Source organism: Tupaia chinensis, unplaced genomic scaffold (genome assembly GCF_000334495.1).
Source record: "Tupaia chinensis unplaced genomic scaffold, TupChi_1.0 Scaffold000129_1, whole genome shotgun sequence".
Taxonomy (NCBI): domain Eukaryota; kingdom Metazoa; phylum Chordata; class Mammalia; order Scandentia; family Tupaiidae; genus Tupaia; species Tupaia belangeri.
The window spans coordinates 158360-169336 of NW_006159598.1; the positions used below are offsets into that span (position 1 = coordinate 158360).

General features: G+C 63.7%; 3 protein-coding genes across 5 annotated transcripts in view; all 3 read right to left on the minus strand.

Moving 5' to 3' along the window:
• The window catches only part of JOSD2 (Josephin domain containing 2), a 3764-nt gene extending 966 nt beyond the window's left edge, over positions 1-2798 (minus strand). The window contains exons 1-3 of one of the 3 annotated variants that reach the window (XM_006144659.3): positions 2744-2798; positions 2003-2162; positions 378-503 (exon numbers count right to left, since the gene is read on the minus strand). In XM_006144659.3, coding sequence (XP_006144721.1) covers positions 378-503; positions 2003-2148 — 272 coding nt within the window. In that variant the 5' untranslated portion in view covers positions 2149-2162; positions 2744-2798. Of the gene's footprint in view, positions 1-377; positions 504-1051; positions 1273-2002; positions 2163-2743 lie in introns of those variants that run through there. The other 2 variants (XM_027770353.1, XM_014586346.2) reach the window with 2 other exon arrangements.
• Positions 2799-3109: 311 nt separating this feature from the next.
• On the minus strand, positions 3110-8680 carry ASPDH (aspartate dehydrogenase domain containing). The gene is made up of 7 exons (XM_006144661.3): positions 8566-8680; positions 4711-4855; positions 4381-4465; positions 4146-4295; positions 3844-4064; positions 3624-3778; positions 3110-3256 (listed from the first exon to the last, which is right to left on the minus strand). Exons 1-7 carry the CDS (start codon positions 8618-8620, stop codon positions 3213-3215), a joined length of 855 nt encoding a protein of 284 aa, XP_006144723.1. The 5' UTR covers positions 8621-8680; the 3' UTR covers positions 3110-3212.
• A 656-nt stretch (positions 8681-9336) lies between these two features.
• LRRC4B (leucine rich repeat containing 4B) overlaps positions 9337-10977 on the minus strand; it is a 30894-nt gene continuing 29253 nt past the window's right edge. The window contains 2 exon segments of the mRNA XM_027770361.1: positions 9337-9518; positions 10823-10962. Of these exon segments, the coding sequence (XP_027626162.1) occupies positions 9337-9518; positions 10823-10962 (322 nt within the window).

Genomic DNA, 10977 nt, shown 5'->3' on the forward strand with positions numbered 1-10977 from the left:
CACCCCCCACCCATCTGCCCGTCGTCCACCAACCGCACCCTCCCAAACCTCCGTGCACCCACCCAACGGCCCAGCCTGTCCGCGATCTACCCAGGGCTGTGGGCTCTCCCTCTCCCTACCCCCAACACCCATCCGTCTATACTGTCATTACCCAACACGCCCAACCGCCCACCCACCTCTTCCTCACCCAGCTACCGTCACCTGCCTGCTGACCGGTGCCCCCAGCCGGCACGCCATCCTAGTCCAGCCCTCCCTCCATGGGAACCATCTGCTCCGCACTCCCTGCCCCTGCCCACCCGGCCTGCTCCTCCTGCCCCAAGCCATGGCGCCGGCAGGGCCCAGCCTGCATACCACAGGGCGGGCGCTCTGGGCCCTACCTCCTCCTGTCCCACCACACGGCCGCCAGGCCCAGCCCCTGCAGGGCGGCCATGATCACGTTGACATCATAGTTGCCGGTGCCCAGGAGGCTGCGATGGGGGTTCAGCCGGGAGTCTGGGGCCAGCCTGGAAAGTGGGGTGGTCACAGCCTGAGTGGGACCCCTGGAGAGGCCTGACCCTTCCCACGAGTAGGACAGCCCCCAGCTCGACTCTTCCCTCTGCACCCCATCATCAGACTCGGCAGCCCGTGCTGGCCCTCCTGACCTCGCCCTGTCCCCAAGGCCTGGCTCAGGGATCGCCTTTTACCTGGACCCTCACCGCCTCATTTCCCCTCCGCCTGTCTCCCACAGGGGCCTGGAGCAACCCCTGCCTCTCCCCTCATCACAGCCTTCCCATGGCTCCCCAGTGCCCCTGGACAAAGTCCTCCCCCTCAGCCTTTCTGGTCACCACCAACCCCAGATGTCACTTCCTCTGAGAAGCGTGCCCTGGCCTGGTGAACTGAGGCAGCGTGACGACTGCCACACCGGCCTGTCTTAAACCTTATTTCTCACGTGGCTGCCCACAGCCCTGGCACCCCGACACCCCCAGGTCAGAGTCCCACCCCTGCAGCTGGAGGCCCTGCGAGCCTCAGTGCCACCCCTCCCCAGCCTCCTGCCCCCAGCCGTGTCCTCCACCTCTGCACCCCTGCAGGGCCCTGGGTCCTGCCTCTGAACAAGGGAAGCTGCGCTCTCATCTGGTCTGGGCCCAGGTGGGCAGGGCAGGGCAGGGAGAGGGCTCATCTGCAGCTTCTTTTCTGTGTATCTGTTTCCCTGGCCTCCTCCTTGGGGCAGGGGCTCAGGGCTCAGGTCTGACTCATCTCTGGGGCTCCAGCAGGAAACAGCAGACTGACAGGTCCCTGTTTGGAATGACAGAGCTGAAACAAGCCTGATGACTGTCTGGAGTGACTGCCTGAGGACGCAGAGCTGGGGGCTGATACAAGGGTGTAGACAGGCCCTGCGAGGATCAGAGGGACCGACAGCAGGGAAGAGGACGAGGACCAGGGTCAGGCCTGAGCCTGGCTAGGACTAGGGGCAGAGAGCAGGGGAGGGACAGGGAGATAAGAAAGAAGTGACATCTGACGTCCGGAACAGGAGGGGTAGCCGGGCTGCCAGGAGGAGGAGGCCAGGCTGGGCAGGAAGAGGCTGTGCACAGGCCCAGGGCGTTGGGAGGGTCTCCCTTGGACTGGGGAGAAGTCGGGTTTGAGAGGGGCAGTGAGAAATGAAGATGTGGAGGCAGGCAGGGGCCAGAGTGCACAGGCCTCCCCTGCCAGGCCCAGGGGCCTGGACCTCTCCCGGCGGTTCGAGGGAGCCATGGGAGGCTGCCAGCAGGGAGAGGGCAGGGTGGGCTCTGGAGGCGAGAGCACAGGCAGGCTGGAGGAGAGCCGGCAGGTGGAGGCTGTGACGAGGGCCCAGGTTAGGCGGTGAGGCCTGAGCCACAGCGGCGCGGAGCCAAGAAGGCAAGGGTGCTGGGTGGAGGAGGTGACCGCCCGCCTCTGGGCCGCAGGGCCCAGCGCAGAGGGCAGCCCGCAGGCTCCGTGGGGCTCGCTGTGACACAGGCGCAGGCCGAGCGGGGCGGGTGTGGGTCACCTCTTGCAGATCTCGTCCGCAGCCTCCTGGCTGAAGAGCTGCCGCTGCAGGACGTTGTTGAGGGCGTGGACGGCGCACAGCTCCAGGCGCTGCCGCTCGTGGTACACGGAGGGCGGGCCGGGCTGTGCTCCCGGGGCCTGGGACATGCCCCCCTCGGCTCCTGCGCGGGGTGCGAGCGGGGGAAAGGCACTCAGGGGCCCAGGGTCTGGGGCCGATCCAGCCTCCCGACCGGCCCCGCAGGCAGCGCCGTCGCCATCGAGGTGGGGCCGGGGCAGCCTGGAAGCGCGCAGGCCGACCCCACGCCCTGGGCGGGCTTCCCGCCACAGGCGCCGCCATCCCCGCGGCTCGCTGAACCAGAGGGCGGCCCCACATCGCTACGTACAAGGGCCCCTTCGCGGTCACCTAGCAACGGAAGAACCCCCGCAGGATCCCTCTCTGGTTACCTAGCAACAGAGCCCCCCAGGTAACAAATTCCGTCCTCCGATTGCTATAGCGCTGGAGGGCCTCCTCCCCTGTCTCTAGGTAACAGGGTGTCTGGTCGTCTAGCAACGACCTGCCATTAAACACGGTTCTCTCCTGGTCACCTGGCAACAGGGCCCCCTCCCCAGTCACTAAGCAACAGGCTCCCCTCTTCCTGTCACCTGGCAACCAGGCCCCCTTCCGGGACACGGAGTAACCGAGCCCGGTCCCCGACCATACCCCGGCCCCGGCGTTCGCCCCTTGCCCGGCAACGCCCCTCACCCCGCCTGCCTCTCCGCGCCCCCGAGCCGAGGGCTCCCGCATCCCCCCGGGGGGCCGCCCAGCGTCCAGGCCCCGCGACCCGGAAATCCGCTGTCGCCTCTGGGAAACACCAGACTACAACTTCCGTCAGTCTCTGCTGCAAATTCCGGACGTCCGCCCCAAAGCCCCTCCCCCGGCCCCCCGCTGCCACCACGCCCACTGCTGCTCGGGGGTTTCTGGGAAATGTAGTGAGTACGCTCTCGCGATAGTTTCCAGGCTCTTTGCTCCCAAATGTGCCCGCCCCCTGCGATGGCGTCATACACTGTGTGCAGAAGCGGGGTGACGTCAGAGGGGAGCAAAGGACCAAAGACGCGGGCCTTGCTAGGGAGGAGCCTGTAATCTTTACTGAGACGGGAGAAAGTGAGCCCAGTGGTGCCACAGTGGTGGAGGGGACTAAAGCAGATGGCAGTCCTCTCTGGAAGGCGGCTTCTCAGCAGAGGTGGATCCCTGGCCTGGAGGGGAGCTGGCAGCAGCCTGCAGGGGAGAGACGGGGAGGCTGAGACAGAGCAAGGGCGAGATGGAGGCAGACACCTGGAGGGGGGGCAGTGATGGGAGGAAGGGACAAAGGTGAGTGTGGAGAGAGACAGGGACAGAGACACACGTACACAGCCGGTGGCATGCCAGAGTTGCGCAGACTCCTAGGGAGAGACGTGGACAGAGAGAGAGACATAGACAAAGACCCAAAGACAGAAGGATTCAAAGTCACAGAGCGAAGAGGTTAAGGAGAGTCAGAAATAAGCATGACAGGGACAGAATCAGAACTGCAGACCAGACAGATCTCGGGACCCTATGTTCTGCTGAGCACTGGACCCCAGGCCCGGAGACTGCCAGTAGTCCGCACCCAGGAGGCTGCGCCAGAAAGCTGTGACAGTGGCGGAGCCAGTGACAGCGCCTGGCTCGGCAGGGTTCTCTCGGTGGGTGTGCACAGCAAAGCTTCGGCCCGTGGGGCCTCTGGGTCCGCTCAGCTCCACGTCCACCACGTGCATGTCTGTGAGGCTGGGGAGGCGGGGCTGTCAGTCTAGTTGACCCGGACCCAGCCCAGTCCCTGCTCAGCTGCTCACCTGAGATCGGCCACAAGCACCCCGATCACACGGTCAAAGCCCAGGCTGGGGGCAGCCAGGGCAGCAGCCGCCATGGTGTTGGAGTTTCGGGGGGCAACTGGGCAGAGCCCACGGACAGGGCCCTCATAGAGCACAGTTCGGGGCCCCGTGCCCTGGGTCGCAGCTAGGGGTCCCTCTAGCCGAAAGCCATCGGGGTGTGTGGCCATGGTAACACGAAGGCTCTGGAAGTAAGAACAGGGGTGAGGGGAACCAGGGGATTTGCAGGCCCCCTCTAGTTCTGGGGGAGCCCAGTGGCCCCTCACCTGGAGACCCCCAGCGGCATCCAGTCTGGCGATGTCCTCAGTCCCCCACAGGGCCCCTCGGGCCACAAACACAGCATGGCCCCAGCGGTGCGAGGCCTCCAGGAGCTGCTGCTCTGTGGCCTGGTCAGCCAGGGCTGAGGGAGACCCCACCTGGAGCAGGAAAGGTGCGGAGGGTTGGCGTGGAATGGGGCGGAGACAGAAGATGGGCCTGGGTTGCGGGTGGGGTGGGGCTCACCAGGAGACTGGCATAGCGCAGGATTTGCACCCCAGATTCGTGGATTATTTTGGGATGGGCCACTTCCACCACAAGATCAGGGTGCCTGGGAGAGGGGAGAAATGGGGAAGGGCCTTGGAGAGATATTGGGCCTCTGCTCCCCGGGGTCCCCTCAGAGGACTGTCCCTTCGCCCTGGCCTTGGAGGGGCAGTTACACAGGGCTCGGCCCGTTTCACACTGGGCGAACCAAGGCCCAGAGAGGGTAAGGGACTCGCCTGAGCTCACACAGCAGCTAAGGGAAGCCAGAGTGGGAGCTCAGGGAGCCCTACTCCCCGTGGCAAGGCCACTGACCTTTCCCCAAGGGCAGCAAGGTCTTGAAGCTGCAGGGAAGGGGGCACACTCTTTGCCATTCGTCCTGGGTCACGGTTCCAGACAAAAGCCAGTTCGAGGCCCAGCTCTGGTCCCTGAGTCAGCAGATGGGAGACGAGAGCCTGTCCTGGGGAGAGGAAAGGGGATGGAGAGACTGTAGGACAGAGACCCAGAGGGGGATGGAAACCCAGAGAGAGAGAACAGAGACCCAGAGAGAGGGGGACAGAGACCCAGAGAGAGGGGGACAGAGACCCAGAGAGAGAGGGATAGAGACCCAGAGAGGGACAGAGACCCAGAGAGAGAGAGAGACCCAGAGAGGGACAGAGACCCAGAGAGAGGGACAGAGACCCAGAGAGAGGGGGACAGAGACCCAGAGAGAAGGGGATAGAGACCCAGAGAGGGACAGAGACCCAGAGAGAGGGACAGAGACCCAGAGAGAGGGGGACAGAGACCCAGAGAGAGAGGGATAGAGACCCAGAGAGGGACAGAGACCCAGAGAGGGATAGAGACCCAGAGAGGGACAGAGACCCAGAGAGAGGGACAGAGACCCAGAGAGAGGGACAGAGACCCAGAGAGAGGGACAGAGACCCAGAGAGAGGGACAGAGACCCAGAGAGAGGGGGACAGAGACCCAGAGAGAAGGGGACAGAGACCCAGAGGGAGACAGAGACCCAGAGAGAGAGGGATAGAGACCCAGAGAGGGACAGAGACCCAGAGAGAGGGACAGAGACCCAGAGAGAGGGACAGAGACCCAGAGAGAGGGACAGAGACCCAGAGAGAGGGACAGAGACCCAGAGAGAGGGGGACAGAGACCCAGAGAGAAGGGGACAGAGACCCAGAGGGAGACAGAGACCCAGAGAGAGAGGGATAGAGACCCAGAGAGGGACAGAGACCCAGAGAGAGGGACAGAGACCCAGAGAGAGGGACAGAGACCCAGAGAGAGGGACAGAGACCCAGAGAGAGGGACAGAGACCCAGAGAGAGGGGGACAGAGACCCAGAGAGAAGGGGACAGAGACCCAGAGGGAGACAGAGACCCAGAGAGAGAGGGATAGAGACCCAGAGAGGGACAGAGACCCAGAGAGAGGGACAGAGACCCAGAGAGAGGGACAGAGACCCAGAGAGAGGGACAGAGACCCAGAGAGAGGGACAGAGACCCAGAGAGAGGGGGACAGAGACCCAGAGAGAAGGGGACAGAGACCCAGAGGGAGACAGAGACCCAGAGAGAGAGGGATAGAGACCCAGAGAGGGACAGAGACCCAGAGAGAGGGACAGAGACCCAGAGAGAGGGACAGAGACCCAGAGAGAGGGACAGAGACCCAGAGAGAGGGACAGAGACCCAGAGAGAGGGGGACAGAGACCCAGAGAGAAGGGGACAGAGACCCAGAGGGAGACAGAGACCCAGAGAGAGAGGGATAGAGACCCAGAGAGGGACAGAGACCCAGAGAGAGGGACAGAGACCCAGAGAGAGGGACAGAGACCCAGAGAGAGGGACAGAGACCCAGAGAGAGGGACAGAGACCCAGAGAGAGGGGGACAGAGACCCAGAGAGAAGGGGACAGAGACCCAGAGGGAGACAGAGACCCAGAGAGAGAGGGATAGAGACCCAGAGAGGGACAGAGACCCAGAGAGAGGGACAGAGACCCAGAGAGAGGGACAGAGACCCAGAGAGAGGGACAGAGACCCAGAGAGAGGGACAGAGACCCAGAGAGAGGGGGACAGAGACCCAGAGAGAAGGGGACAGAGACCCAGAGGGAGACAGAGACCCAGAGAGAGAGGGATAGAGACCCAGAGAGGGACAGAGACCCAGAGAGAGGGACAGAGACCCAGAGAGAGGGACAGAGACCCAGAGAGAGGGACAGAGACCCAGAGAGAGGGACAGAGACCCAGAGAGAGGGGGACAGAGACCCAGAGAGAAGGGGACAGAGACCCAGAGGGAGACAGAGACCCAGAGAGAGAGGGATAGAGACCCAGAGAGGGACAGAGACCCAGAGAGAGGGACAGAGACCCAGAGAGAGGGACAGAGACCCAGAGAGAGGGACAGAGACCCAGAGAGAGGGACAGAGACCCAGAGAGAGGGGGACAGAGACCCAGAGAGAAGGGGACAGAGACCCAGAGGGAGACAGAGACCCAGAGAGAGAGGGATAGAGACCCAGAGAGGGACAGAGACCCAGAGAGAGGGACAGAGACCCAGAGAGAGGGACAGAGACCCAGAGAGAGGGACAGAGACCCAGAGAGAGGGACAGAGACCCAGAGAGAGGGGGACAGAGACCCAGAGAGAAGGGGACAGAGACCCAGAGGGAGACAGAGACCCAGAGAGAGAGGGATAGAGACCCAGAGAGGGACAGAGACCCAGAGAGAGGGACAGAGACCCAGAGAGAGGGACAGAGACCCAGAGAGAGGGACAGAGACCCAGAGAGAGGGACAGAGACCCAGAGAGAGGGGGACAGAGACCCAGAGAGAAGGGGACAGAGACCCAGAGGGAGACAGAGACCCAGAGAGAGAGGGATAGAGACCCAGAGAGGGACAGAGACCCAGAGAGAGGGACAGAGACCCAGAGAGAGGGACAGAGACCCAGAGAGAGGGGGACAGAGACCCAGAGAGAGGGGGACAGAGACCCAGAGAGAGGGGGACAGAGACCCAGAGAGAGAGGGATAGAGACCCAGAGAGGGACAGAGACCCAGAGAGGGATAGAGACCCAGAGAGGGACAGAGACCCAGAGAGAGGGACAGAGACCCAGAGAGAGGGACAGAGACCCAGAGAGGAGGACAGAGACCCAGAGAGGAGGACAGAGACCCAGGGAGAGGGACAGAGACCCAGAGAGGAGGACAGAGACCCAGAGAGGAGGACAGAGACCCAGAGAGAGGGACAGAGACCCAGAGAGGAGGACAGAGACCCAGAGAGGAGGACAGAGACCCAGGGAGAGGGACAGAGACCCAGAGAGGAGGACAGAGACCCAGAGAGGAGGACAGAGACCCAGAGAGAGGGACAGAGACCCAGAGAGAGGGACAGAGACCCAGAGAGAGGGGGACAGAGACCCAGAGAGAAGGGGACAGAGACCCAGAGGGAGACAGAGACCCAGAGAGAGAGGGATAGAGACCCAGAGAGGGGCAGAGACACAGAGAGAGAGACAGAGACGGGACAGAGACCCAGAGAGAGGGGGACAGAGACCCAGAGAGAGGGGGACAGAGACCCAGAGAGAGGGGGACAGAGACCCAGAGAGAGGGGGACAGAGACCCAGAGAGAGGGGGACAGAGACCCAGAGAGAGGGGGACAGAGACCCAGAGAGAGGGGGACAGAGACCCAGAGAGAGGAGGACAGAGATCCAGAGAGAGGGACAGAGACACAGAGAGAGGGGGACAGAGACCCAGAGAGAGGGACAAAGACCCAGAGAGAGAGGGGACAGAGATCCAGAGAGAGGGGGTGACAGAGACCCAGAGAGAGGGGGACAGAGACCCAGAGAGAGGGGGACAGAAACCCCGAGAGAGGGACAGAGACCCCGAGAGAGGGGGACAGAGACCCAGAGGGGGACAGAGACCCAGAGAGAGAGGGATAGAGACCCAGAGGGGGACGGAGACCCAGAGAGAGAGGACAGAGACCCAGAGAGAGGGACAGAGACCCAGAGGGGGACAGAGATCCAGAGAGAGAGGGATAGAGACCCAGAGAGAGGGACAGAGACCCAGAGAGAGACAGAAACCCAGAGAGGGCAGAACAGAGACCCAGAGAGAGGGGGCTAAAATTGGGGAGATAGCCAGGAGCAGACACAGTGGGGCACAGATGAGGGGCTTGTGGGCTCAGGAAGGGCCAAGGGGGAGGAGCCCCAACACATCCGGGGACTCACCGAGGCGGCCGTAGCCAACCACCCCCACTCTGCGTGGGACCCTGTCGAGGGCCATGCTCGAAGCTGGTGGCTGTGAGGGATCCCGCTCCTGCTGTGTCCCGAGGGCTGGGTGGCCACTGATCTTTGGACATTTGACCCTTGAACCGCCCAGAACCGTCCCCCTTCCCACAGTGGCCAGAGGAGGGAGGAGGTAGAGGAGGGGGGGGGCAGTGGGTTTGCTGGGAGGGGGCCTTCTTGTGTTCCCTGCACTTTCCTCGGACGGGGCAGTGGCACAGCGACTTGGGGTTCCAGGGACTTTGCAACCCCTCTTTCGCTGGGGCTGCTCCCCCTGCAGCACACCCTCCTCCCTTCCTGCTGTGGAAAATTCCCTCTGCAGTCCCCCGCCCCCTTCTGGCTGGCCGGGTTGTCATGGAAACTGCATCCTGCTTGGGGGGTAGAGGAACCGGTGACAACAGGACCCGGTGACAACAGGACCAGGCTCTCTTCTGCTCCGGCCCCCATCTCTCCGCTCCCCACCCTACTGCCATCCTCAGGTGGCCAAGGTCTGAGGGGGCCCTGGGGGTCATGCCAGCTCCCCTGGGAGAGTGCCCACCCAGCTGGGCCCTGGCCTGGGCCCCACAGTGGGTCCCCCCCCACGTCCTTCTGCTCCCTAGTCCATCATCCTTCAGTTCACCTTGACTCTGCATCTCATGTGCCCCTCAGCCGCGATGCCACCAGCTCCACTCCTGTCGTACCCTAGCTCCACACCATCCCTGTCCCCGTCTCCCCACCTTACAGGGCCCAGAAGCCTGGGAGGCTGGGGAGCCCCCGGGCACCCCACGGGAGCCCCAGCCACTGCGCCTCGCGGGTGCCTGGCGTCGGCAATGGCGGCAATGGCGGAGGCTGCGGAGAGTGGGCTCCTTGCCCCCCCACCTGGTGCCCCTGCAGTGTCACTATGGCAACCAGGATCAGCACTGACAGAGGACCAGAAAGAAAGAGAGCATGGGGGGGGGGCGCAGGGTCCAAAGTCACAGGAGCGAGAAGAGCATGCTCAGACACGGGGTCAGGGGCTCGGACAGTCCTGCAGAGGGGGCTGCAGTCACGCCCTCCCCCAGTCTACTGGCACCTCCACCGGCCTTGGTGCCCATGGGCCCAGAGCTGCGGTGGCAGAGTGGGCTGGGCAGGCCGCAATCTGCCCAGCAACCGCGGCCTCCAGGTCAGCAGGCTGGTGGCAGCTGGGGCCTCGGGGCTGTACCTGGGGCCGCTCCTGCCCAGCAGAAGCCCGGCCTGCACCTGCCCCCTCTGACTGGCTGCTGACCCCCTAGGGCTGTCCCTGCTGCCGCCCTGCCCTTGAGGGCCACACGGGCAGCCCTGCCTCCTGCCTCTGCAGGCACAAGATGCATTCTATCGGCTTCCCTCTTGGGCAGCTTCGAGGGGGCTGCAGGGGACAGACTCTCTGGGCTGGACCGTTATGGTGAATTGTCACCCAGAAGTGGCATGGTGACTGACCCTCTTGCTCAGAAGGGGCCCTTCGTGTTTGCCATGAGGCAGGTACACTGAGCCCCTGCTGCACTGACAGAGGGCCCTGTGAAGCCGGTGAGGCCAACACCAGCCAAAGCAGCCCAGGGCCCTGGCCTGGAGAGGCAGGAGGGGTCCCTCGGGAGCAGGCCCTGCCACAGATGGGCCCAGGACACAGCTGCTGTGCCCTCACCCGCGGGGGACCTGAAAGCCATAGCCCTTCTGCTGTGGTGTGGACAGGGCGCAGGGCACGGCTGGACAGACCTCCAGGGCTGTGACCAATGCCGGGTGTGCATGGGGGACCTGGCCCTGCTGGGGCCTCCCCAGAGCCAGCTCTGGACGGCCTGCCCCACCCCATCCCTTTCTCCTCTCTGTGCTTTCATGACCAAAAAAAAATTTTTTTAACTTTTTCCGTGTTTTTTTTTTTTTTTTTCAAAGTAATTACAGAGCAGGTAGTCATTGACGCAAACCTCCCTTCAGTATCAAAAGAGTCTGTGGGCGGGTGAGGGCGAGGGGCAGCCACCCCCAACCCCAGCCACCAGGCCAGGGGCCAGGAGGGGAGCTGGGTGCGGGACAGGGCGGGCCTGGGGAGCTCTGGCGACGAGTCTGTCTCTTCAGTTTTGAGGATGGAGGAGTGGGGAGGAGGGTCAGGCGTCAAACTGCAAAAAATGAACCGTAAAAGGAGGGCTGTTGGGGCGAGGGGAAAGGACACCCCTCAAAAAAGCTCCTCGTCCCCTGGAAGGCGCGGGCCAAAACGGGCGGCGGAGAGTGAGGAGGAAGCGCGGAGGCTGGGGGCCGCGGGGATCCCGGGACCCTGTCACCGCCACGGGGCGGGGTGGCGCGAGGCGTTCCCGGAGCCCCACGCGGTCCTTGCTGGGCGGCCGAGCCCCGAGCCCCGGGCTGGGTTGGAGGGCC